Source organism: Lepidochelys kempii, chromosome 8, assembly GCF_965140285.1.
Source record: "Lepidochelys kempii isolate rLepKem1 chromosome 8, rLepKem1.hap1, whole genome shotgun sequence".
Taxonomy (NCBI): domain Eukaryota; kingdom Metazoa; phylum Chordata; order Testudines; family Cheloniidae; genus Lepidochelys; species Lepidochelys kempii.
The window spans coordinates 75,382,512-75,409,269 of record NC_136387.1 but is presented as its reverse complement, the minus strand read 5'-3'; the positions used below and the strand labels follow the sequence as shown (position 1 = coordinate 75,409,269).

The 26,758-nt window shown below is 38.5% G+C and overlaps 1 protein-coding gene across 1 annotated transcript in view; it reads left to right on the top strand.

Moving 5' to 3' along the window:
• CDC7 (cell division cycle 7) overlaps positions 1–26,504 on the top strand; it is a 30,681-nt gene extending 4,177 nt beyond the window's left edge. The window contains exons 2-11 of the mRNA XM_073357094.2: positions 6,733–6,816; positions 8,646–8,781; positions 9,535–9,628; positions 9,715–9,857; positions 12,633–12,873; positions 13,532–13,627; positions 15,021–15,199; positions 19,475–19,557; positions 23,211–23,360; positions 25,052–26,504. Coding sequence (XP_073213195.1) covers positions 6,733–6,816; positions 8,646–8,781; positions 9,535–9,628; positions 9,715–9,857; positions 12,633–12,873; positions 13,532–13,627; positions 15,021–15,199; positions 19,475–19,557; positions 23,211–23,360; positions 25,052–25,449 — 1,604 coding nt within the window. The 3' untranslated portion in view covers positions 25,450–26,504. The remainder of the gene's footprint in view (positions 1–6,732; positions 6,817–8,645; positions 8,782–9,534; positions 9,629–9,714; positions 9,858–12,632; positions 12,874–13,531; positions 13,628–15,020; positions 15,200–19,474; positions 19,558–23,210; positions 23,361–25,051) is intronic.
• Positions 26,505–26,758: the final 254 nt, after the last annotated feature.

Genomic DNA, 26,758 nt, shown 5'->3' with positions numbered 1-26,758 from the left:
CAAGTACTCCTTTTCTTTTTGCGAATACAGACTTACACGGCTGTTACTCTGAAATGTGTCTGGACAGACTTCTGCCAGTGGAAGCTGGTGCAGACTCTGGATGAAATCAAGCCAGTTGAGTGGATTCTCTGTCTAGCATTTGTTTAGAAGGACATTGGCACCAAATGAAGGGCTGCATTGGGACCATTAGGCGGGTAGCACAAAGTAAACCAAAGCTGGAGACTGCAGTGAGGGTACAGGGCTACTGATTTTAGAGACTTTAAAGATATGTTGTCACCTGAGACAAACTTATTTTATTTAAGGCATGGCCCTCCAGTCTGTGCTGTCTAAGAATGCTTTGACAGAGTTGAGGCTTTTTCTCTAAGCTATGGACTTTTCTGAAGCAATCCTGTGACCAAAGAGGCTTCCTATAAGAAATTACCCCCAATACTTCTTTTAGTAAAGCTCTGAAAGATAGAAGATTCTTTACCAGCCCAGCAAGATGCAGGACTCAATTTTTTTTAGACTTGCTTCAGCTGGAGCAAGATGAGCAACCTTGTACTAAAAGCTGTTTTATTTCAATAGCACTTACCCTATCAGTTACAGAGACAACTGAGGGGGGATATGATAGGTCTATAAAATCATGAATGGTGTGGAGGAAGTGAATGAGTGTTATTTAGCCCTTCATATAAACAGAAGAACCAGGTGTTACCCAATGTAATTAATAGGCAGCAGGTTTAAAACAAATGTTAGGAAGTACTTCCTCATACAATGCACAGTCACCTTTGGATCTCGTGGCCAGGGCTGTTGTGAAAGCCAAAGGTATAACAGAGTTCAAAGAAGACTTAAGTGCATGGAAGATAGGTTCATCAATGGCTATTAGCTAGAGATGGTCAGGTATGCAACCCTGTGCTCTGGGTTTCTCTAAACCTCCGACTGCCGGAAGCTGGGACTGGATGATGGATCACTCGCTACTTGTCCTGCTGAGTCCATTCCCTCTGAAGCATCTGGCACTAGCCACTGTCGGAAGACAGGCTACTGGGCTAGAAGGACCATTGGTCTGACCCAGGATGGCCATTTATACGTTATGTTTTCAGAAGTCAGAAATATCTGAGTCCTCCTCCTGTGCTCACTTGCGAAGCTCAACCTTATTGTTACTGGCCTTCTGATAAATAAAATCTGTATAGGACCTTCTTCAGAACACAGTAATGTAACTGTCATTGGGTGATGTAAGAATGCTCTTTATGTACTCTGCAGTCTTTACCGTTCTGTCTTGAATGGCATTTATAGGGTCTCATCTCTTATCTTTGGCAGATTAGATACAAAAAAAAACCACAATAGTGTTCAAAAACCCTGATTTTTGTATTTAAATACAGGTTTATTTTAAATTAGAGTTGAAATCGACAACCTATGCTAGCCCTTAAGTTGCTTATTTATCGATCATTTAAATTAAGTACAAAAAATATTAAGCAGTGCATATTTGCTGCCAAGTTTTAAAGAAGGTCAAAGCACTGAACTGCTGGAAGTCACTGGCTAAGCACCTGGAACTAGAGGTTGTGGAAGTGCTAAACCCGCTTTTGACAGCAGTAGCCTCCTCTGCAGGTGCAGAAAGAATATTTTCTTCATTTCAATTTATTCAAATAGTTCAGGTCAATGACTAATTTATTCAGTAGTTCCTTTGTTTAATAAAGCAATTAGTTTTAAATGCAAAAACATATGTTGATACTTTGTCTCTAGCACATTTAGTTTTTATAACAACAAAGTGCTGTTCTGTGCATTTATTCAAATATGGCATGACACAAATCAAGTAAAATAAAACAAATGCATCACACACTGTTTTCTTATGTAATAACAATTTAAAAATTAAGAATCTGAATAGATGTATGTTAAGCTATATAATTGCTTAAATAAATGTGGTTTAACTTCCTGGTAGCAAAAATGAGCAGCAAAGTTAGGAGATGGGTATGTTTAGTTGCAAATCAACATGTTTTAATAGTTACCAACCAATGAGAATCAACTTTTTTTAGGAAAATAACTGAAAAGTACAAATGCAGAATGATTAAAATAATCATTTTAAATCCAGGTTCTGTGATTGCTGATTAGAATCAGTGATTTAAAGCAAACATCCTTTAAAATGGACAGTATCACATGAAAGTCTCTTCTATATTTCTCATTGTATTCACCTGGGAAACTGTACAAATATGGACATTATTTTGAAGACTGTTCCACTCATATGGTGTTGAGAATTGTTCATTTGTCATTGCTGGCCAAAGTGATCTGATTGGCATTTGATATTTTTTCTTAATCCTCCAAACACCATCTTAAACATTTGTTTTGTGTTAAAGTGAGGTGGTGGGGTGAGGTGGGAGGGAAGTATTGAGGTAAATGGTTATAGCTTTTCATCATTTGTAACCAAAAACAGTCATTGGGCAAATGGTGGATTTCCATTTTAACTAAAAGCTAGGAAAGCCCACATACATTGAGAAAACATCCACATGTATTTGCTTTCTATTAAGCATCTGAAAATATTTGTGTGTTGTCAGCACTTTTTAAAATCAAACTTCTAAAGACTTCCCAAGATTAACACAATTAAGCTTTCATTTTGTGAAAATGACAAAAATATGATTTTATTACTGTACAAATAAAGCAAAAAATACTTAGTGAGAAAACAAATGTGTTGTAATTCTTACATTTAATATACTGTATAACCACTTAATAAAAGGTTTTGCTTGTTACTGTCACTTTCCACCACAGGTGCAGATATGTGCTATTAATATTTGAAGCGTTGACTTGTCGTTGATGTAGCAGAGTGTAAATTTCTGAATTCTTCATTTTGTTAGTCAAAGCAAAAACTTTGACATGAACATTAAGATCTTGCTGGGGGTTATTCCTCATCAGTTCTAAAATAATATACCTAGCTTACAGAGTCCCCAGTTTGCCATGCCTCATAGGATTCCGGAGTGGCCAGGATGCTGAGCTACTTTGCTTAACTCAGCATCTTGTGCTATTAGGTGCTCTCTACTCTGAGTACTCCTGGGGGAATTCTGCACCAAAAAACTTAAAATTCTGTGCACAATATTTTAAAATTCTGCATATTTTATTTGTCAAAAGAACACAATATAATCACTCTGGTTTCAATTATTTCGATAGTTTATTTAAACTACAATACAATGGATGGAGAATGAGAATGGGAGTGGAGAGCACTGGAGGAAATCCCTAAAGCCCCATGCCTAATAGTAATGTTGCTAGGTTTGACCCTTTATTTCTAGTTATTAGTCAACAAATACATGCAGCCATATGTTCAGTTACATCATAGGCAACTGAAGAGCAAGCGAGGGCTGGGGAATCAAGTTCACAATTTATATTGGCTACTGACCATCTCCAGAAAAGTTAGTAGCAAACAGTTTATGGAGCACACTTGTATAGGAAATTTTTTCAGTCCAAAAATTTAGACCAGTTTTAACCACAAAAGCACCATAAGCATTTATAAGGCCATACCGTCCTTTACACCCCTCTGGCAATGTGAAGGAGCCTTAAAACTTTTACACCTGCCTGAGGAGACAGAGCCTGCCTCATGCCTACCTCCTCAGAAACACCCTGAAACTCTGCCCCTCCACACCAAGTGTGCTGCAATAGTGAGTGAGGGATAGAGGGTGTCTTTCGCTTGCATGACTGCCCAGCTCCCGCTTACTGCTGGTGATTTACGTCTCTGTCGGCTGCTCTGGGCACCTGAGCCAACTTTCCTGTGCTGCCAGGAAGGGGCGCATAACCGCTCTTGCAGCTTCCCTTTGCTTTCCCGTCAGAAGTAATTTTTCTGTGGGGAAGCAAAGAAATCGGTGGTAGACATGAATTCTGTGCATGCGCAGTGACAGAATTTCTCCAGGAGTATACTCTACACTTAGTCACTGAAACACTTCAAAACAAGTATTATAGGGTGAAAATGATAGTCTTTTTCTTCTAAAAAAGATCTGCTGCACTTTTGCCTGCCCAGTACCAACCAATGGCAGTGACTTAAATGTTAGGAGTTCGGGGTTTTTTTTTTTAAAGTTTTTTAAAAAAAAAAAAACTAACATGAATTTTATTTTTGCAGTGTGGATACAAGCTTGGAAAGGCTGGATGGGTAACCACTGTTAATGAGGATATTTTAAAAGAGGGGAAAGACTTGGCAGTGGGAGAAAGATGAGGAAGAATGATGAGGTGAAATACATAGTGTGGGCGCAGTAGCCTTCAGCAGTTTAATATGTATAGTTTTTTGTAATTAACTTTCAACTAAAAATTATTTTAAAACTCTAATGGGGACTTCTGACATCTGTTTTCAGGTTCTTGAAAGCAGGGAAAGGATTCAAGAGTCACATTTCAGTCTTCTGTTGATGTTGCAGCAGTGAAATTTGTTCACTTGGGCTAATGTGTGGGTTTGGGAATACATATACATACAGAGTACATGCCTATTGTAATCTTTCTGGTATTATGACTTTATAAATTGATTTTCATTGTTCATGATATTTGTTACATCAGTGCTTACTATGCTTCTTTGTATAATATATAATCCTAGTTTAAACGTTTTGCTATTATATGTGTTAATTTGGGAATGATTTTCCCTCTCCCTTTTTAGAATGTATAATACATATGAGTTTAGCTCCTATGAAATACTACATTATTTATTATTATTATGTGAAAACAATACAAACCATTCTTGAAAACATCTATTGCAGGAACATTTTACCCTTGCTGCAGTAATTAGCCACAAACTCCATAAAAGTATAGGCCAATGACTTTGGTTCTCATGACTTTGAAATATCAAGCTAGGTGTCTAAATATGGACTTAAGAGTCAAACACTAGTGTTACATAAGTTGATAAAGGGTGACACTATTTGAGCCCCACCATTGTAAAATATTTCAACTTTAAATGCAACTTGCCTTGTGTATATTTTCATATGCTCTGTGTTCTAAGGCTTTATAGTATTTTGGCAGTAGCATAATGGTTTATTGTTGCATGACAGTAGTTAGAACATCTAATAAAACAGCATAAATTAGAATTTCTCTAAATTTCAAAAGAAGTGTGTTTTAGAAGGCATTCATGAGTCCTCTAATAAATACTTTTCTAAAGTAACACAGGCTCATCCTTTGAGTGAAATTCCTTAGTTTTCCAATAAGAATGCAGTATCCTTTCTATGCCATCTAGTGATTGTAGTATAAAATGCAACAATTTAAATATAATCGAGGGTTTTTTGAATATTTTTAACAGACCTCCAATGATAACACAAGTTTGTCTTCCTAATACTTTCCTTTTTAAACCCTTTTGTCTTTTATTCTTTGAAGTTTACCTCTTACATATCCATTTCTCAGCAGCCAGTGTAGATATGTCTTCTATGAAATGGTGACATTACTAACTCCATGTGTATGTTAGTCTCTGAACAATAATCAGAGATCAGATTCATTTTTAGCGTTTGCCACGCCATGCTGAGTGGCAACAATTTATGAGTTTTAAAACAAAACATTGTAGCAGCATATAAATTATAGAGCATGATAGATGGGGCAATACTGTTTGCATTCAGTTAGCAGTTATGTCAGGAGTGGCAGAGTTTAATGCCCCTCTCAATTGGGTTTTCCCATGAAGGTGGATCAGAGACACCAAATTTAATCAATAGAGGTATGGACCAAAAAAAATAAATAAAGCAAAAAGGTGGATATTCATGTATCATGAGTCTCAAGCCAAAAAAGTTAAACTCTTTGCAGATTGCCTCTTAAACCAAGAGTGGGCAAACTTTTTGGCCAGAGGGCCACATCAGGGTGCGAAACTGTATGGAGGGCTGGGTAGGGAAGGCTGTGCCCCCCAAACAGCCTGGCCCCTGCCCCCTATTTGCCCCCTTCAACCCCCCTGACTGACCCCCTCAGAACCTCTGACCCATCCAACCCCACCCCTTGTCCCCTGACTGCCCCGGGACCCAACCTCCCCTGCTCCCTGTCCCGACCCCTATCCACACCCTTACAGGTTCCCTGGGACTCCCACCCCCTATCCAACCCCCCCTGCTCCCTGTCCCCAGACTGCCCTCCCCCAATCCACACCCCTGCCCCCTGACAGGCCCCCTGGGACTCCCACACCCTATCCAACCCACCGTTTTCCCTGACCCCTGACTGCCCCAGAACCTCCACCCCATCCAACTGCCCCCGTCCCCTGACTGCCCCCCGGAACTCCCGCTGCCGCCCCCTTACCATGCTGCTCAGAGCGGCAGGAGCTCGCAGCCCCGCTGCCTGGACGGAGCCAGCTGCACTGCCTGCAGGGCGGTGTAGCTGTGGGGAAGGGGGACAGCGCGGGAGGGGCTGGGGGCTAGCCTCCCCGGCCAGGAGCTCAAGAGGTGGGCAGGACGGTCCCATGGGCCGGATGTGGCCCACTGGCCATAGTTTGCCCACCTCTGTCTTAAACTGTACATTCTTTGACCATTTACAGTACAATATTTTTATGTGAATGCCTCAGGTGCCTTGCACCATGCTAATTGGAATAGTCTTTACTACTCTTTTGCAGTCTTGGGCACTAAACCTGCAAGCGTGCTCACATTTAACTTTACACACATGAGTATTATCCAAATCTGCCTGCGTATGTCTTTGTAGGACGAGAGCCTTGGTTTGTTTTATACTACTTTTTATGTAATTTCGCCCTCATTTATATGAATTAAAGTCTAATATGTCCTGAAATTTAACTAGTAAACTAAGACCAAGCAAAATATTTTCTGTTTTCCTTTATTTCCTCAACAGGAGTAAAAAAAGATATTGAAAAACTTTATGAAGCAGTGCCACAGCTTGTAAAGGTGTTCAAAATTAAGGAAAAAATTGGAGAAGGTAAATGTGTATTTATTTGCTTGAATTTTCATGTACCTGAGAAATACACATTTTAAGAGTATAAAACTATATAATGAAGTCCAATATTGGCAAATTCTAGTATGAGAGCCATTTTATGGATTGCTTTTTAGTATTGTTAGAAATAAATGGGCGTTCTAATATTTAGTTGCAAGTACAAATGCTGGTAGATAAGTTTTTCCAAAGAGATTTTCCTGCCAGATTCTTGAAACCTGTTACCCAGTGGTTCTCAAACTTTTGTATTGGTGACCCCTTTCACATTTTTATATATTTAAACACCATGATAAATGCTGGAGGCAAAGCACAGGGTTTGGGGTGGAGGCTGACAGCTTGTGATCAGCCATATAATAACCTCCCAACCCCCTGAGTGGTCCCAACCCCCAGTTTGAGAACCCCTGCTCTTACCAAAGTAGACTGGTCTAAATCAAAACAAGATGTTTAAATCACATACACTTTAAACTGCCATAGGTTGCTGCAGCTCTTGGAGTAGATCTAGCCAAACATGTCTATGCAAGATTTAATCCACCTATATTTGTCTGTAAAGTGTACATTCTAAATGTACAATTATACTCTGGTGAGACATTTCACTACCAGCAAAGTAGTCTCTGCTTTTCCAATATTAAACCCTGTGGGTGGGGCTAAGAGAGGAGAATGGATGATTATTGCCAAGATATTTTTAATATATGGGCTCAAACTAGGCACACAGTAAAATTTTCAAAATTTGACAATGGGACATAGGCTGCAATTCTGTGATCATGCATATGCTTAACTTTACTATGAGTAATCCCATTGAAATCAATGGGATTGATCAGGGCAATAAAAATAAGCATATGTATAAATATTTGCAGAATGGGAGCCTACACATTTTTGAAAATTTTACCCACATGATCTTTGAAAGTTTTTCACTATTGATGTTTTGACTTCTCTTCAAAAGTCTAGAAAGTAGAGGTTTAATTTTTTTAAACAGCTATTTGATTGTAATACTTGTGATAGCTTGCTAAATGTTTAAAAACTTAGTAGCTTTACCGACTAAATTTAAAAGAAAGCTACATATTTAGTTCGGAACAGCAATCTGAAAATTCAAGAGCATGGAATGCTTCTTGTCATGAACAAACAAAGTGTCATTAAATAAGGTTCTCATTTACAACTAGTGTTTCTAACCCTGTTGATCGAAATGAATATGTTGCTAAAAAGTGACATTTGTGACACTGGCAATACCGAAAGCTTATGTGTAAAGATGTGTTTCTACTTGCACTAACTTAGGGTGTGGGGTCATATCCTCCCTTCAGTTTCTCTCCCCAACAAGGCAAAGGTCTTGCTACTTATTAATAGTTATTGATATTATTCCTTTATCTCAAGTGGAGGGTTCTGTGTTTTTGTTGCTGATAGTATTGAGGTTGATTCTTGCTGGCAACTGTGATCTGTATATGCAACCATAGACTTGTTATGCTTGCATACTGGTCAAACATTTGTGGTTGTAATTACTTTAAATTATATTTTATGGTCTATTAATAAGAAATGTTACTTATTTTGTACTTCCCAATTTCTGGACACTAATGGCTAATTTTCTTAAAAATTTGTTTATTGATAACCTTGAAGTACTTAAGTGGCTTTCTGTACTAAAACCACTTTTTAAAGGTTTTCCTCATGCTTTAGCCTTGACTTGAAAACCTATTGTTTTGTGTCACAAACTTAACTTGACTCAGATAGATTCTCTTTCACCACAAGTGCAGCAGTCAGATCAGTAACATGAAATACTTTAACGCAGCTAATCCAAAGAGGTTAAACATAGGCTTCATACTTTCTTACAGGTACTTTTAGTTCAGTTTATTTGGCCACAGCCCAGCAACAAGCAGGATGTGAGGAAAAAATGGCTTTGAAACACCTAATTCCAACTAGTCATCCTCTACGAATTGCTGCTGAACTTCAGTGCCTTACAATAGCAGGGTAGGTTAAACAAGACACTTTTTTAAGCAAAAGGAATTAAAGATGTCATAACTGAATTTAAATGTCATTTAAAACTAAGTTGTTTGTCTAGTTACTTTTTAGTTTTGGTACTACTTGCATTTTGCTGGAGTTTTGACCACAAGAAAAAAAAAATCAATAACTCTTTATAGCAAGGGCATACCATAAATGGATCATGTTCGCTATAATGCTCATGTTGCTTTATTTGCAGCTAACTTTGTATTTGCTAGTAAAAAGTTCTAGGAGTTACACAGTATACATATGCTATCAAACATGGTTTAGGTAGGAAATAGCTGTGATAGAATCCTCTCTAGTACATCTGAAAGTACTGGCCAGTGGCACTGAATTCTCTTCACTGGTTTAGGAATGGAGGTGCTTTGATGATATTTGCTGCTTCCAAGGCAGATGGTTGGAATAGCTCTTTCCTGAGATTAAGCCAGTTGCTCTCAAAGGGCTCAATCCTGGATCATGCAAATCCATGGGAGCAGACTCAAGCCCTAAAAGTGGGCCATGACACACCAATGGTCTGGAGAGCCCTTCATTGCAAATTGAAGAATGAAACACTTTGAGAAAAGTAATGAGGGGATTGTGTTCAGAGTACATGCTGATAGGTTGCTGGCAGTGTGGAATTTGTGTATTAATAGAAAAAGCATTGCTGAAGTTTTCTGTGGGAGCCAGGTGAAATAACCTATTTTCTGTTTGTTGTTTCAAGATAGTACTTTGTTTTTCCTTTAGGGGGCAGGATAACGTTATGGGAGTTAGATATTGCTTTAGAAAAAATGATCATGTAGTTATCGTTATGCCATATCTGGAACATGAATCCTTTTTGGTGAGTCCCACCCTTCTTTTTATATAAGCAGTAAAATACTTAATTATAAAGAGTTGCAAAATTACAACATTCAAATAATCTTTCAGGACATTTTGAACTCTCTCTCTTTTGAAGAAGTACGAGAATACATGTTTAATCTGTTTAAAGCATTGAGGCGCATTCATCACTTTGGTATTGTTCACCGTGATGTCAAGCCCAGTAACTTCCTGTACAACAGGCAGCTGAAAGAGTAAGTCTACACATGACTTTTACGATGATCTCATTTAGGAACGTGTGCCTTGACAGAACATAGTAAATTAAGTTTCTGGGTTTTTCCTTCCAGCTATACAATATGTGCTTAAGCAGTAGAACTAAATATATATATATAAAAAAATTCTTATTTAGAGTTTAGGGACTTGGTCAGGGTGGGAAAGAAGAAATAATATAGTAAGCATGAAAGAATTTTGGATCACAAAATGGCAAATACTTTTAAAAAAATTAATTTAAACTCTGAGTAAAACTAGTAAAATTGTTGCATGTTCAATAAGATTAAACTGAATAAAATCACTGTTTACTTTAACATAGTTAATACTGACCTTTATTTGTGTACTGCATAGGTTTTCAAAGAATGCATGTGTTAACCTGTTTGTGTCTTGCAGCACACCTCAAGTGTGCATAGCAAGAAAGTTGATGTTTTCTTTTTGTCTTCCACTATGTAGCTTTTCTACAGATTAGCTATTCCTAAAACTAGGTCAGGTTGTATTAATTATCTTTTGTCTGCAAGTAACTAACTTAAAGGTAGCTAGTGTGATACTGTCCACCTTTTGCAAGGAGTTAATAGTTGCCTGCCTGTCAGTGAGTAGCTATATCCTCATGGCTTGGTAAATATTTCACTACAGTCCATACAAGAATAAGGTAAAACTTGATAGGGAAAACTGTCTTCCACAGAATTTGTAGACGTGTAGATTGGTGCAAGTAATTTTCTTAACTCTCAGAACATGAATTTCTACCATATTGCTTGTTTACTCTGCTAGAATCATTTTAGAAAAGCATTCTATTATTTCTGAAGAGTGTTTTAGGAGATCTGATGAGTCAACTGTTGCATGCATGAAACGAAATAGTGACTCAGAATGACTTTCCCATGGCAAGTAATAAGCATTTATGTATGTATGTGCCACCAGCTTTTGTGGAACCAAAAAGTCTTCAATTAAAAAAAAGTTGTAGTTCTCAATGTATTGGGGTCAGCACCCACCTCTCACAAGCACCTGCTTTGGTTGGGGGTGTCCACAGTCTTTAAACCAGTCTACCCCTGGTATGGGGCCATATCTCTAGGGCCTCCTCCCCGGAGACAGTCTTCCTGCAACTGCCCCAGGCTCAGTCCCTGCAGCCAGCCAAAAGCGCCTTCACTGCTCTCCTGGTCCCAGCTAGCAGACTCTCTTTGGCTCAGTCCTAGCAGCCAGCCAGGAGCCTCTCGCTCCCCCAGTTCCTGTCCCTATGTAGCTGTCCGTTGTGCTGCAGTTCCCTCAGTCAGCCAGGCTTGCAGTCCTTTCTTCTCCAGCTCTAAGCAGCAACTGCCCTGTCTCTGTAGATCCTTTTAATAGTGCCCTCCTGGGCCTTGATTGATTGCTTCCCCCCTGCAGCCACTCCAGACTGCTTGGAAGACCTCTCCACTGCTCCTTTCCTGGGATAAGTGTGGCAGGACCCTGAGGCCTCCAGCAGGGGACCTCTGCACATAGTCCACCCCATCACACTCATCATTGCCAAGAAAAAAAAAAACTTTCCGATGTGAATCAAGTGTAAACTCATGCAGTCGTATCTTCTGAAGTCTGCAGCCAGCTCCAATGGTGCTGCTGAGAGGTTGCCAGACTTCAGCATTGTGAAAACTAATAGGTCTTGTCTGTTTTCACTGTTACTATTGGGATCCCTTTGGACAGCAGTGAAATTGATAAGAATCAAGTAAGATTCACTCAGCTGTTGTCTGAGGTAGTTCTGTACAATAGTGGAGGCAGGCACTGGAGTTATTGACTAGGGAAATGGATTCTAAAGGTGAGACTGATGGGTGAGGTTGTAAACCCCTCTGGTAGCAGCCAGAAAGCTGAAGGATCAAGTAGCAAAGACTCCACACAGATCTTCTGAAGGCTGGGGAAAGGTTAATGTAGCAAAGACCCACCCAGTCTTAGAGAATGAGATGTGGGGAATAGAGAGACTGTTCAGTCTCCTTTCCAGCATCCAGTGTGGGATAGATGGTGGCTTTAAATGTATCAGATATGTACTAGCTAGAAGCTGGTATGGAAAATGAGTCCCCAAGCAGCACCCTGGTAGAAATTCCAGCACCGTCCCATTTTTTAGGAGCTTGGTACAGGCACAAAGTGGGGATTGACTTCTTGTTTGGACATAGCTCCAGACTTAGGAAAGATAGTGGACATTACTGGCTAAGGGCACTCAGGTTTAGTCCTCTGGCTATTAAATAGCAAGTAACATTTTCAAGCCCAGAGCATGTGTGTGTGAGAGTGTGTATGAAATTTCAGTGGGAAAAATGACAAAATATAGGGCGAAGGTAAAGGTAAGATAAGGGATGGGGGGGGGGAATTTGACACTGAAAACAACTCAGGGAAACAATACAAGTGAAAGTATCTATAACAATATAGTAAGCAAGGCTTATTGATTAGTATTCAGTGTTTATTCACTGGTGTTTGTCAAACTGTATTGGATAATTTTTTTATATTTGACCAGCCCTAAGAATGAGATACATTTTTAAAACATTTATTAGATAGAAAATTGATTATTACGGTTACAGCATATAACTGTTCTTTAAATTGCAGTGGATATGGTGGAACAACTATTTCACCTGGCTAATATGTTTAAATCATCTAGGTAAGAGGGGTCAGCTAAATTTTCAAACCCTGTGTGTTGAATGCCAATGTATACCTTAGCTTCTGTTCTAAGGAACTGTTTTTTTGTTTGCTTTGTTTTTTAAGTATAGTATAATTTTCTTAAATTGTCTTTTTAAATTTGTGTCTTTCAGGTATGCCCTAGTAGATTTTGGTTTGGCACAAGGAACCCCTGATACGAAAATAGAACTACTCAGAGTTGTCCAATCTGAAAGCCAACAGGAAAGTTGCTCACAAAATAAGCCTCACCTAACCTTGGGAAACAGGGTTTCTGTCAATGGTACAGCATCTAGACAGATAGCTCAACAGTCAGCCTCAAAAACATCTGTTAAATGGTGCTGCTCACAAATGCAGAACAAACAAGGAAAAGGAAAGGTTCTGAGTCTTTTTCACTAATATTGCTGCAGGAGTTTATTTAATGTATTACTTCATCCAACAGGGGGAGATGTAATACTAAAACAATTTGTCAGTGTCCAATTCCAAATCTTACTGTGTGTGCACTTATGCAACATGTTGGAAAAGTTTTGTTAGAGTTAAACTGTTTGTGAAAATGGAACTAGTTTCTGAATAACTACGTTGGCTTGGAACATTACTTCACATTCAATGTCTACTATATCTAAAAATGAAAATAGTGGATTCTTATGTAATGTTGCATGCTGTGTAAAATGCAGTAATGTTTGGTGAGCCCCTGAATCTCCTTATGTAAAAAGGAGTTAACATTTTAGCAATACATATCATGGCTTCCCTCCCCACAGAAAGTTTCTCATCTCCATTTTAATTACACATCAAAATACAACTGCTGTACGTGTATATTTCAGGGTGTATTGGCATATTTCTGGAGCGCGATTTTTTTTTTGTAAGCATGTTTATGGGTTTGTCTAGACTGTTTTCTTCATACACAGTAAGCTGGTGCCTGAAAGTGACTTGTATGCAGCTGTTTTTGCCTTATGTCACATCACACTTTTAAATACTGTCAGATTACAGCTGACAGTGTTACAGATTGAATTCTTATTGTCCTTTTTTGCTATTGTAGGAGGGGTCTGTGCACCATTCTGTCCAGCGCTCTGTCTTTGGAGAGAGAAATTTTAATATTCATAGCTCCACATACCAGGAGAGCCCTACAATAAAAGTAAGCAATACTGCTCACCAGGAACACAATCAATTATACATTTAAATAGTTGAACTTATTTGTGTTTCAGTACTAGATATCCCTAACTACTATTTGTGATTTGTTGTGGCACAAAAAGTTATTGAACAGAATTGGCATTTTAGCAAAGTCTTACATTTACTAAAGACTTAAGTGATTTTTTTCCAAGCTGTTTGAGTGACAGTTACTGTTATGGTCTAGTTGTTGCCCCACCTGATTTTGTTTATATAGTAATTAATCTTTTTCTATCTGTGTAGTTTAGAAATTATTCCAAAAACTTGCTTTTGTATTCTGCAGTTGATAAGGCTACAGAGAAAACAGACTACGTTTGTAATAAACATTTTTACTACACTGTTTATAATCTGGGCATGACGTCTAGTGAAAAACTAGACATTAGCAAGAAAAACCCTAACTATGAACTAAAGCAGAGGGTTTGGCTAACAGTGATATTTTAACTGGGCAGTTTAGGCTTTGAAATAATGTTGCCAAATACTAGCATCTAACTCCACGTCTTAGTGTTTTTCGATTCCCATTTTTACAGCAAGTCTCTTTATTAAAGAGAAAAAGACAAAACCCTAGCCAATAACTAAATTACATTATACTGGTAAACACAATGTTACTGTAATTTCAAAGTACTTATGAATATATTGTGGATATGAATTAGTAGTAGTCACTGAAAAATGTCTAATTTTCCAGGAAAACCACCACTATACAAATCTTAAATCCCTTGGTACTTTTATTAGCCATTGAGATATCAGTAAATAGGACTGGTGGTCTCCTCTTTTAAAACTGGTAACGTTTTTGTTAGTTCTTTCAAACACTTTAATGGAAGGGGAAGAGTGAAGCAAAATGGAAGTAGCGTTTAAATGTTTGAAAATATTTAGAAAAGAGGTGGGCAAACTACAGCCTGGGGGGCCACATCTGGCCTGTGGGACCATCCTGTCTGGCCCCAGAGCTCCTGGCCTAGGAGGCTCGCCCCTGGCCCCTCCCCCACTGTTCCCTCTCCCATGCAGCTACACCACCACATGGGCGGTGAGGCTGCGAGCTCCTGCCACTCTGATAGGGGGGTGGCAGGGGGTTGGGTAGGGGGTCCCAGGGGGCAGTCAGCAGACAGGGAACAGGGGGCAGAGGTTCTGGGGCCATCAGGGGGTGTGGAACAGGGGCGTGGGGGCGGTTTGGATAGGGGTGGGGGTTCTGAGTGGGACAGTCAGGGGGCAGGAAGTGGGAGGGGACAAATAGGGGGTGAGAGCCAGGCTGTATAGGGAGGCACAGCCTTTCCTACCCAGCCTGCCATACAGTTTCACACCCCAATGTGGCCCTCAGGCCAAAAAGTTTACCCACCCCTGATTTAGAACATATAACATCTGTATTACAGCTCATAAAGCAATCAAAGGTGATGGATGTTGCATCTAGAAAATTAGCAACAAAGAAGAAGATTATTTCTACAAAAGCAGTGAACAATGGTGTAGCCAAGAAAGCCACCAACAGTTGCCCAGCTATCTTGACCTGTGACTGTTATGCAACAGATAGAGTTTGCAGTGTTTGCCTTTCAAGGTAATTTGCTTTGATGATTTTGTAAAATCAACTTCAGTAAATCTAAGCTTCTAACATTGCTTGACATCACGGGACAGTTGATTTAGTAAGTGAAAGATAGCATTAGACCTATTCAAGTTATAAGCATTAGAACACAATGTGTATTCTAACCTGACAAAGATCATGGATTTCATATAGTACTAACTAACTTTCTCATTGCAGATAAATGCAATTATTTGTAGTTAAAATAGTTTGACATTGAAAGCGTTTTCTCCTTTGGATGTTAGTGTGTAAAGACAGTTTCTTTAAGGTGTGGGGGGCTTTTTAATTTCAGTAAGGTAAAATAGCTTAACAATTCTCTTCATTAAAATCCTGAAATGGGTTTGTGACAGGCCTTATTTACACCTAGATGGGTTTCCCGATAGATATAGATATCTACACACCCACACACAGAGATATATACATCTAGATACGTATATAGTAGTGGTTCCCAAACTTTAAACAACCTATGAACCCCTTTCACTAAAATGTCAAGTCTTGTGAACCCCCTCCTAAAAATGAATATTTCCAGGGATTCTCTCCTTTACCAGAGTATACATTATAAAAGCATTGATCTTGGAAATATAAAATTTGTTTTTATGACATGCTTATCACACACTATTATTAATTATTGATCATTAATCATTGCAGTATTACTACAGTATGAAAACAGCAACACTCTTCCAAGATCTCACTTTCATAGCTTGTATCATTATGAATTAGCCTGTTGTAAGACAAGACTCCTATGTTTCATCAAGGAGTATCAGACATGAAACAGCATGAAGGAATTTAAGAAGCCAACTCAAAGAGTTCCTCCTACACAAGCATTCAGATCTTAAGCAGTCCAGGCAAACAACGCACGTTACAACAAATCTTAAACTTGTTCTTCATAATTTTTAAAACTATACTAGCTGCCTATTTAATTTTAAAAACAGCAAAAAACATCCACCTCCCTTTCCATTTCTTACAAGGAGTCTTGAAGTTTATCACACTGAGGAGATTTAGATATGCTTGCTTTGATCTGCTTAGCTTTTGGAAGTCCAGGAGCTCTGGGCTGCTGGCCCCATGCTATTGCTAGGGACAGCTCTGTCCATCATTAGGGAATTTTTTCCTGAGAATCTCTTGTAACATTTTTGCAAACCCCCAGGGGTTCATGAACCCCAGTTTGGGAACCACTGATATACAGAGAGCGCTCTCTCTATCTCTACACACACACACCCCACAGCAGTTACCCTTCCCAATGGAGAAACAGTTTGTAAGGAAAGCGTAGATCACTATAGCAGGGAAGGAATGCTTATAAATGGGTAACATCAAGAAGGCTGAAGTGTTTGATGCCTATTTTGCTCCAGTCTTTGCTAAAAAGGGTTAACAAAGAGGACACAGGAAATTATGGGCCAGTCAGCCTAACTTGGATACCTGGAAAGATACTGGAAGAAATTATTAAACAATCAATTTATAGACACCTAGAGGATAACAGGGTTATAAGGAATAGCCGTGATGGATTTGTCAAGAACAAATCCTGTCAAGCCAAACTAATTTCCTTCTTTGAATGGGTTACTGGCTGGGGGGGGGAGCAGGGGCAGAGGCAGGAAATGTGATACCTTGATTTTCGTAAGGCTTTTGATCCCACATGGCATTCTCACAAGCAAGCTAGGGAAATGTGGTCTAGATGAAATAACTGCACAACTGGTTATCAGAATAGTTATCAATGGATAGGTGTTATACTGGGAGGGTGTATCTAGTGGGATCAGTCCTGGGTCTGGTACTAGTCAATATTTTCATTGATGACTTGGATAATGGAGTGGAGAGTCCACTTATAAAATTTGTGGATGACACCAAATTTAGAGGTTTTGCAAGCACTTGGGAGGACAGGATTAGATGCAAAACAACCTTGATAAACTGGAGAATTAGTCTGAAATCAACAAGATGACATTCAATAGAGGCAAGTGCAGAGTACTTCACTTAGGAAGGAGAAATCAAATGCACAACTACAAAATAGGGAATAATTGGCTAGGTGGTACTGCTGCTGAAAAGGATCTGGGGGTTATAGTAGATCAAAAATTGCAGATGAGCCAACAATGTGATACAGTTGTGAAAAAGGCTAATATCATTCTGGGATGTTTTAAAGAGTGTTTGAGAGTCATGGGAGGTAATTGTCCACTCTACTTTATACCTCAGCTGGAGAACTGTGTCCAATTCTGGACACATTTTAAGAAAGATGTGGATGAATTGGAGAGAGTCCAGAGGAGAGGAACAAAAATAAGATTTAGAAAATCTGACCTATGAGGAAAGGTTAAAAGGTCTTGAGGAAAAAAAATGAATTGGGGATCTGATAAGTCTTCAAATATGGTAAGGTCTGTTATAAAGAGGCCTGTGACAAGTTGTTCTTCATGTCCATCAGTGTAGGACAAGAAGGAAGTAATGGGCTTAATCTGAAGCAAGGGAGATTTAGTTTAGATATTAGGAAACGCTTTCTAACTCTTAAAGGTAGTAAAGCTCCAGAATAGGCTTCCAAGGGAGGTTGTGTAATCCCCATAATTGGAGGTTTTTAACAACACGTTGGACAAACACCTATCAGGGATAGTCTGAGTTTACTTGATCCTGCCTCGGTGCTTGATGACTTCTTGAGGGCCCTTCCAGTTCTACAATTCTATGATTATACCAGCAAGAGAGTTTCGGCAGTATAGATTAAACCGGTTCCCCAAACGCAATAAGCTAAACCAGGAAGATTTTTTTTCTTGCAAGAATTGCGTCTGCACTAAGCTATTCCAGCAAAGCCTATGTCTGTTAGCACTATGACTTTTCACATCCCTAACAGACATAGCTATGCCAGCAAAACTTAAGTGTAGGCCAGACCATATGGTTTGACTCTTCCAGGGACATTTATTTAAAAAGGAACTGAAATGCTGTTAAAAAAACCCAAAAACCTTAAAGTATAGAATTATTTAACTTCTTTGTTTATGAAAACTTTACATCTTAAAACCAAAGATTTGAAAAATTTAGGCACTACTTAGCTAAGCAGTCAAGACTTGAATTCAGGGTTTCCATATTTCTCTTGCAAGAATCTGTCATGTCTTCCATTTATTGTAGATATTTCTAGGCACCTACAAGAACTCTGAGTAGTCTTCAAATGCTGTGCAAGGGAAATATAGAACCATGAACTCAGATCTTGGCAAGTAAATAAGAGGACACTTTTTTGTTAAACAAATTTAACTTGTATCTGGAAACTTACACTATGTGAATGGTTTCAAAAATAGCAATACCACATCTGAAATTGTCACTTCATTTGAAATTTCAATAAGTTCTAGTATTTATAAGGCATTTTGGTGCCCTTTAACATACTGTTTTCTGCACATTTGGTTGTTCATCGCTAAAAGGAAAACTGTAAATTTGTCTTGAAGCTTAAGATCAGGAGGGAAGTTAGGTTTTACCTTTTTTTCCCTCTAGACATGTGTAAGTAAGTTGTAAGGACATTTATCATGTACACGCCTTAATAGTCAGACTGGCCAAACAATTTGGCATTGCAGTTCAAATCCATCCCATATGTGGAGTTAACTTCCATTCAGATGAGCCATTCCTCCATCAGGGATGTGGGTTATTTCAGCAATTCTTTGCATTAATGAGAAAGTTCTGTTTACTGGGTGTGGTTTCCAAAATACTATATGATCCCTTACTTGCTGGTCTAAATGATTGTCAAAATACAGTCACATCAATCTTGTTAGTCAGATGTGCCATTTTTACTGAGTATGGAACATGGGGGGTTGAAGTTACTAATTCAGAAAACAAACCTAACCCCTGCAGGCCAGACAGATAGTGACACTCAAAGTTTAAGATGAACTAACTAAATGTTTATATGTGCTTTAACTTCACACCCCTGTGCGGATGCTTTCATTCAAAAAGTAAAGTGGCTTTAAGCCATGTGCTTTAACTAAAAGCGTGAAGTTAATTCATCTTAGCTTTTCTGAGTGTCCCCGTGTAAGCCAGCCCTTAATAGAAATCATGCTGCAGCTGAATGGAACTGAAAACATCATGATGGAAGTATGCAATTTATTTGTGTACTATTCTCTCACCCTAAATATTGTGTGTATTCAACACAATATTGCCAGTTTAAAATGTTAATACTGGAACATACCACAATGTTGACATGTCTCATGGAAGCATATGTTAGAAATGGTTTTAAAAGTCTATTGTAACTAGAAACATTATGAATTATGTTTCCTATTACACTTTAAATGCGCTTTTCTTTTTTATTACAAGACGTCAGCAAGTTGCACCTAGGGCAGGTACACCAGGATTCAGAGCACCAGAGGTGTTAACTAAGTGCCCTACTCAGACTACAGGTAGTATTCATCAGACTGAAATTAGTGACTCTTCTATACTTGGGTCTTCCCCATTTGTGCATATTACTTTCTCTGATTCTATTAACTCCTTTTCTGTTTACATGTGGAATTCATTTTATTGGCCTTTCTAACATTGTTCAAGCATTTCGGTTTTTTTTGTTGTTGTTTTTTTATTAAAGTGTTCATTACTCAGGCTGAAGAACAAGTTAGGAATGTTTTTAAAATGTTTGAAACTTGAATACATCTTAATTCATTTAAGGCAGAGAGCCATATGTGGCAGTTCAGTAGAGTTTGTGTTTTTAAAAAGACAGAACTTTCAGCTTTTTCCAACTTTTTGGCTTTGTATCAGTTTAAATGTTCTGAAGTGCCCCCCCCCCCTTTGTACTTCAGATGCTTTTAAAGAGAGATTCAATCAAACAATGTGCTTTCAGAGCAAGTATAATTAACACAGTATGTCTGCAAACATTCTTAAAAGACCACAGGAAAAGCTGATATTGACTACTTGATCTGTGCAGGCATCCAGAAATCAATGGATGTGAGATGAACAGACTTAATAATATATATATATTTGAGTAATCAAGATTGCTTCTGAACAGGTTCCTCCAATCCCCCAAACTCTTACTCCTGGATAGAAAAGTCAGGGTTCAGACTCCATAAAGTTTTCCTTTTTTCTTATTGAGATGTATACTTGTACTAGATTGCCGGCACACACCCCTTTTCTAGTTAAAAAAATTCTGAAGATAAAGACCGCTATAGTCTAATAGTTTAAAGGGAAAATGATGGTTAGTCTGTCAGCCACATAGCTGATGTAAATACTGTGGAAAGGAATGTGTTTATGTGAAAAGTGAGACTAATAAAAAGCAGTCAGTGGAGTAGTTGAAAGTTATGATACATAAGAAAAGAAAAAATGCAAACACTCAAATCATGGATTAAATCATTGAGAGAAATGAATTTTAAGGTTGCAGCATGGGACTGGGAGATATGCAGCCTAATCCTAGTTCTCCCAGACTTATTTTTGTGGCCTAAGTCACTTAGGGCAGGATCCACAAAGATATTACGTGTTGCACCGCTCAGTGTTGCAACACCTAACCCCTGTGTGCCCTGCTGCCTAGTGGAATCCTCAGCCATATGTTAGTAAACAAGATGAGGAGAGTTTGGCAGTTAAGGGAAGCATCATCAGAAGCTAGCAAACTGAGTAAGGAGCCACCTAAGCTAACCCAGAATAAAAAGCAGAGGTCAGGGGTGGGCCTTAGGCCCAGATCTTCAGTGGTATTTAGGCACCTAACTCCCATTCATCTGGGCCTTAAGTGCCTGACTGAGAGGGCCAGAGGTAGGCACCTCCCTCCACCTGGTATTCTCACCAATGAACCTTCTCCTGGAGTTAGGTGCCTAAGCCAGGTGAGCTACTTAGGTATCCAATGCCCTATCAGCTGAAACCCAGGCGATTCATGCACCCCCCCCCCCAAAAAAATAAATAAAACATCTTCTGAAATATCAAATGGCCTGGAAGTTAAGACACTCATTTGGGTTGTGGGTTCAAGTTCCTGCTTCAAGTCAGGCAGTGCAGGGATTTGAACCAACGTCCCAGGGGAGTGCCCTAAGCAAACGGACGCATGCCAGCCTAACCTATTGGAACGGTTCCACTTTGTATTAAATAATTAAATATTCATTGAGACAGGGACTTGAACCTGGATCTCCTGCATGCAGTGTGAATGCCCTAGCCATTTGGTTATAGTCAGTATTGCTCTCCGAATATTTATACATACAAAGAGCAGAGTTTCAACAGGTGAGATCCCCACACCTGTATACCCAATTGTCTAGTGGTTAGGGCACTCACCTGGGATGAGGGAAAGCTGGGTTCAAGTTCCTGCTTAAAGTCAGGTCCTTCTCATCCCAGGAGAGTGTTTTAAGCAAACAGACATGCATGTGCCAACCTGCAGGGGAATGCCTACTTTGAGAATGCTGTTTCATGGCTTGGTTTGAGCTAGGGCTTGGATTAGTTTGTTCATTCAGTGGTGGCATCAGCCCTTAACTCTGCAAATGCTGACCTGTGGAAATGGAGTCATCTACAGGATTAGGCAACAACGGAGTGGCAGTTTTGCGAATGTTAGAGGCACCTAAATCATGGACATAGATGCCTAAAGAGGCAGTTAGGCACTTAAATACCTTTGTAGATCTAACCTTTAATATCTATGGCTCTGCTTCCCCATCCATAAAGTAAGGGTAATATTTAACTACCCCATAAAGGCCTGATGCTAACTTCATCAATGATTATAACTTTGAGATCCTCTGTTAGATCCTGCAGAAGTGCAAAGTACCATTTTGCATCTGTATGCCCATAATTCCATCTGTTTAGCTATTTCTTCATTAAAGAGTTTAACTATTAGTTTGATAATTTCAGGTAATTTAGCACTTTACATATTCAGATCACCCTTGAGGCTGTGTTTGTAAGTGAAATAATTAAATTCAGATCTATATAATTCATTCTACAAACCACAAACTTTTTTTGGAAAAAAGTTAAAAGCTGTTATTTTTCCTCTCGAAAGCACACAGAACTGTTCAACCCCTCTTTTCTTTTCCCCACCATCCCTCAAATAAATGACAGACAATTATTTTCATAACTCTAATGCTGAAAGTTTCCATCATGTTTGGGCAACTTTCCCCAATGCACTATTTGTACTCTTCATAAAACTGTGAAAATGATTAACAACTCTCAACTACTACATTTAAGATGGTTACTTTGTCAGGTGATTTCAGGTTAAAGTCTTCAGTATGATAAATCCATTTGGAATTGCTAAATAATAATCAACTGTTACAGAAAATTACTTACTTCAGATATTTAATTATTTGGAATTAGTGCTGGCTGTATATTTTAAACCTTCCTTTTCCCTAGGCAAATTTTTAGATAATCTCCAGAGCATGTATTATTATTAAAACACTTAAAGTTAATGGCTATTGGCAAGCATTGTAATCCACCAGCCTAACTTCCCCACCACCACCACCACCAAAAAAGCTTAGTACTGGCTAGAGCTATATCTGCATATTGTGATTACATGCTTAAAACTAGCATCAGATTAAGGACTTGATCCTGCAAACACTGAAGTAAATTCTAACTAGACTTAGAGTGGTTCCATAAAAGTCATAGAAGACTATTCATATGGGTAAAGGTATGCATTTGCTTAAGTGCTTACAGGATTGGGGACTAAGGGCTTGTCTTCACTACTGTTAGGGTTAATCAACCTAAGTTACGCTATTCAGCTACATGAATAATGTAGTTGGATCACTGTAGCTTAGGTTGACTTACCCCGGTGTCTTTACTGTGCTGTGTTGACAGACACTCTCCGGTCACCTTCCCTTACTTTTCTCAGAGAGGTGGATCAGAGTTGACCAGAGAGCACTCTGCGGTCGATTTAGCGGGTCTCCACTAGACCCACTAAATCAACCACTGCTGCATTGATTGCAGCAATAGTAAAGACCAGCCCTAAAACTGTACTTAACTTCACCTTTAACCATGTAGATTACATGTCAACAAAATCAATAGGTAATTCATTACATTATTTCTTTTGAAACTTTGCTGGTCACGTGGGTTTTTTTAGACTCCAGATGATAAAGTTGTGGGTTCTTTTTTACTAAAAGCTTGCTTTCGCTTGCAGCAATTGACATGTGGTCGGCAGGAATCATATTCCTTTCTTTGCTCAGTGGACGGTATCCATTTTACAAAGCAAGTGATGATTTAACTGCTTTGGCACAAATCATGACTATTCGTGGATCCAGAGAAACTATTCAGGCTGCTAAAACATTTGGTATGCAAGTTTTTAATTACGGAAAAAAATATCTATTTATAATTTGCATTTATATAGTGCTGTTCATCCTAAAGAATTCTCAAACTGCTTACAAACTATATATTGCTCTTCACTGAAATGCGGCAATTTCGGGAATGGCATACAGCAACTACGTAATGACTCCTATAGGAATTTGGTTAGAACATTTGAGCTAACATCCTTATTCCTGCAGAAAGTGCCCTGGAGTTTTAAATCAATGTGGCTGAAAATACGGATATTGTAACTATGAGCTTGTTTAAAAGAAAAAGCCATTAGAAATAGTTGGGATTAAAAAAATTCCAGTGGAAACAGGGTTTTTTTTATACAAGTAAACATTTCCGTTCATTGTTTACAACTCAAGCATTGCATCATTTAATATCTGAAAGTGAAACTGACAACATTGTCATTCTCCAAACTGGGAGATGCAAATTATGGAAAACAGCATAAATAAAGAAAGGTGAATTGGGTTTTTAATGTTTCTTTATTTCTACTAATTGAAGGTAGTGGTTTTAAAATAGACAAATTGGTTAAAATATCTTAAAGTTGGTGTGTCTGACCAGAAGTAGTTAAAACTTTACTTTTAACTATTTGATGCACGTTGGGATCAAACAAACAGAAAAAGCTTTTCAAAGCCACACAATGGGTCAGTTTCTGAGCCGCACCTTTCAGGAAGTGCATGATGTGATGTGTTGCTACTGGTGGCTTTGCCATCTGTCCTGCCTCAGTTTAAGTAAGAGCACCACCTACAACTCCAGAATGCCACTCTGATTTCTTTTTTTTAAATGGGGCCAGTAGCTGTGTAGCCTGCTGTAAAATGGCAACACAAAAACCTCATGACTACCAAGTCTATAAGTATTAAACATAGGAAAATTGCAAAAGCTAACAAAAAGTACAGTAAAATGTTTAATGTTCCTAATTTCTCTCAAGTTATATGAAAAGGTAGTTATGTCACTTCACAAATAACTTATCCAAAAACAAGTATGAGAGTTCTTTATAGTTCTTTTCTTCAAATGTAGTTAGCATAGTAGGTTATCCAAAATACAGAGTATGCAGTATGTTATGGAAACACTGCCAGTGATTCTGTGACTGACCTGGGTTTTGCAATTAAAGCAGGGATTTACCCACTTTATGTATGAGGAATACTGCATATACTCCCCAAAATTACAGCGCTTACTCTTGAATACAGAATGAATTGAGAATTTTCCACTAAATTGGCTTAATTACTTTGTTACAATTAATTAAGAAGTCTCCCCCCCCCCCCCCGATCTTAATACTGGAATAATGGATACTTCAAACTACCCTTATAGTTAAACTCACTGAAATATTCTGTATAAGCTACATTTCATGACTTTTTGTAGTATTAAAGGTAACTTTCCCATTTTACTTCTTAAGCTGGGGATAAGAATAATGTATTAAATAATTTCATGTAGAACTGCCCTCTTTCAAAATGGTGACCAGCTCTCATTGTTCTCAGTGGGGCCATGGCCACAGAATGCTGGACTCAGCTTGCTGGAAACCATGGGAGATGATCATTTTTTTTAAAGGGGGAATTTTTGAAAGAAGGCACCTGAATGAAGGACAGCTATGGCCTTTGAGATGTCTCAAACCCTGAAATTTGCAATTGTATACGTGTACTAAAACAGTGCTTAGTAAACACAGTATTTTCCTCATAGGCAAATCAGTATTGTGTACTAAAGAAGTCCCAGCACAGGATTTAAGAACACTCTGTGAAAGACTGAGAGGAACAAATAGCAGCTGTGCTAAATCAACAAGTGATATGCACACCAACTCTTTATATGAGCCTGCTTTGGCAATTGAGACAGACAAAAAAGTAGAGTTTGCTTCCCAGCCACTTGGGGAAAAAATCCAGCATCTGAAGAACAACTGTCATGAAGGTGACAATGGCTTGGAAATTAAGATAACAGAAAAGGCAACTGATTTGAAAGGATGGGACAGAGTTCCTGATGAAGCTTATGATCTACTTGATAAGCTACTAGATCTAAACCCAGCTACAAGAATAACTGCAAAAGAGGCTTTGCTGCATCATTTTTTTAAAGATATCAGACAGTGAGAAGACACCTGATTCCATTATTTCCTTGATCTTTGCTTCACATGAAAATATTACACAGTATTAGTTTGAGTTTATTTATCTTCATGGCATGTAGTGATCTGCTTTTCTTGTACTGGGTGGAACTGGTTTCTGAAAAAATTACTAGAAATATGTTTCTGGTGGAGGAAGGTTGGCATCATGGATTGGAAGTAGAATATGGAGCATTTCACCTTTTTAAAAATCACAATTTCAAGTCCATTTCTTGTTACTAGTGATGGAAACATCTTCTGATGGCTGTTCAGTGGCCTATGTGAAGTGAATTTATGGTTGTAGTCCAACTGTAGAATTCAAAGTGTTTGCATTACCAAAACCCTTCCTTGCTAACACTTAGATACCAAATATTGAACAAACATGACAGGTGACATATTTTCATCTCCCTACTTTATTGCTGAAGCTCATTGGTGAGGTGTGGGAAATTGCTGTCTGTGCTGTACCTGTTCTAGGAGGAAAAGAAGGACTTAGTCTAAGACTGTCAATAATAAGTTTCATGAGCACTAAGTTGACCTATTTGTTTTTAAATCTTCTAATAAAATTTAAAGCTAATCTTTCCTATAAAATATAATACACAAATGTTTGTTATGTGTGACTTTTGGTTAACATATGACATTTAGTATTCTGTGCACATGCATACATCCCTTTCTTTTCTCCTTGTGATCCACTTACTTTCCAGCTTGTTGTCCTTTTTGTATTGGACAGCCCAGGTACATTGCCACTGGCCACAGATAGTCTATCCAAGTCATCCCCGGAGAATATTTAAAAAAAAAAAGTAAACTGCTAATCTAGGTGTCAGGTATTGTTTTGACTGTGTAACCTCCGTAAGGGCAAGTGTTCCAAGATGTATACCTTCCCCACCCTGCTTGGGCAGTGGGGATTAGCATAATTGCTCTTATTGTGCACAACCTGTACTTTCTCAACTAAAGTAACATGGGTAACTGTCAATGCACACCTCACTGATTAGCTCATGTGGCATGTATGCATATCAGTATAAGTGTTTTGGAAACTTGCATTTTTCACAAATTATCCATGAAATAAAAGTTTTGCTTTTATAACTTGGGAAGATTGTTTAGTGGTAATAGTTTAAAACTGCCAAAATATTGGTAAGGAAAGGACATCTTGAGGGATGTGTCTGTGCAGAAAATTATAAAAGAAACATCAGCATTTTAATGTTTTCCTGCATAAATCCCTCAGTGATGGAAAACAGTTCAACGGGCTTCATCATATAGGGCTGCTATATTCAGGGGTTTGTTAGCGTTTAAGTCTTGAGCAAGTT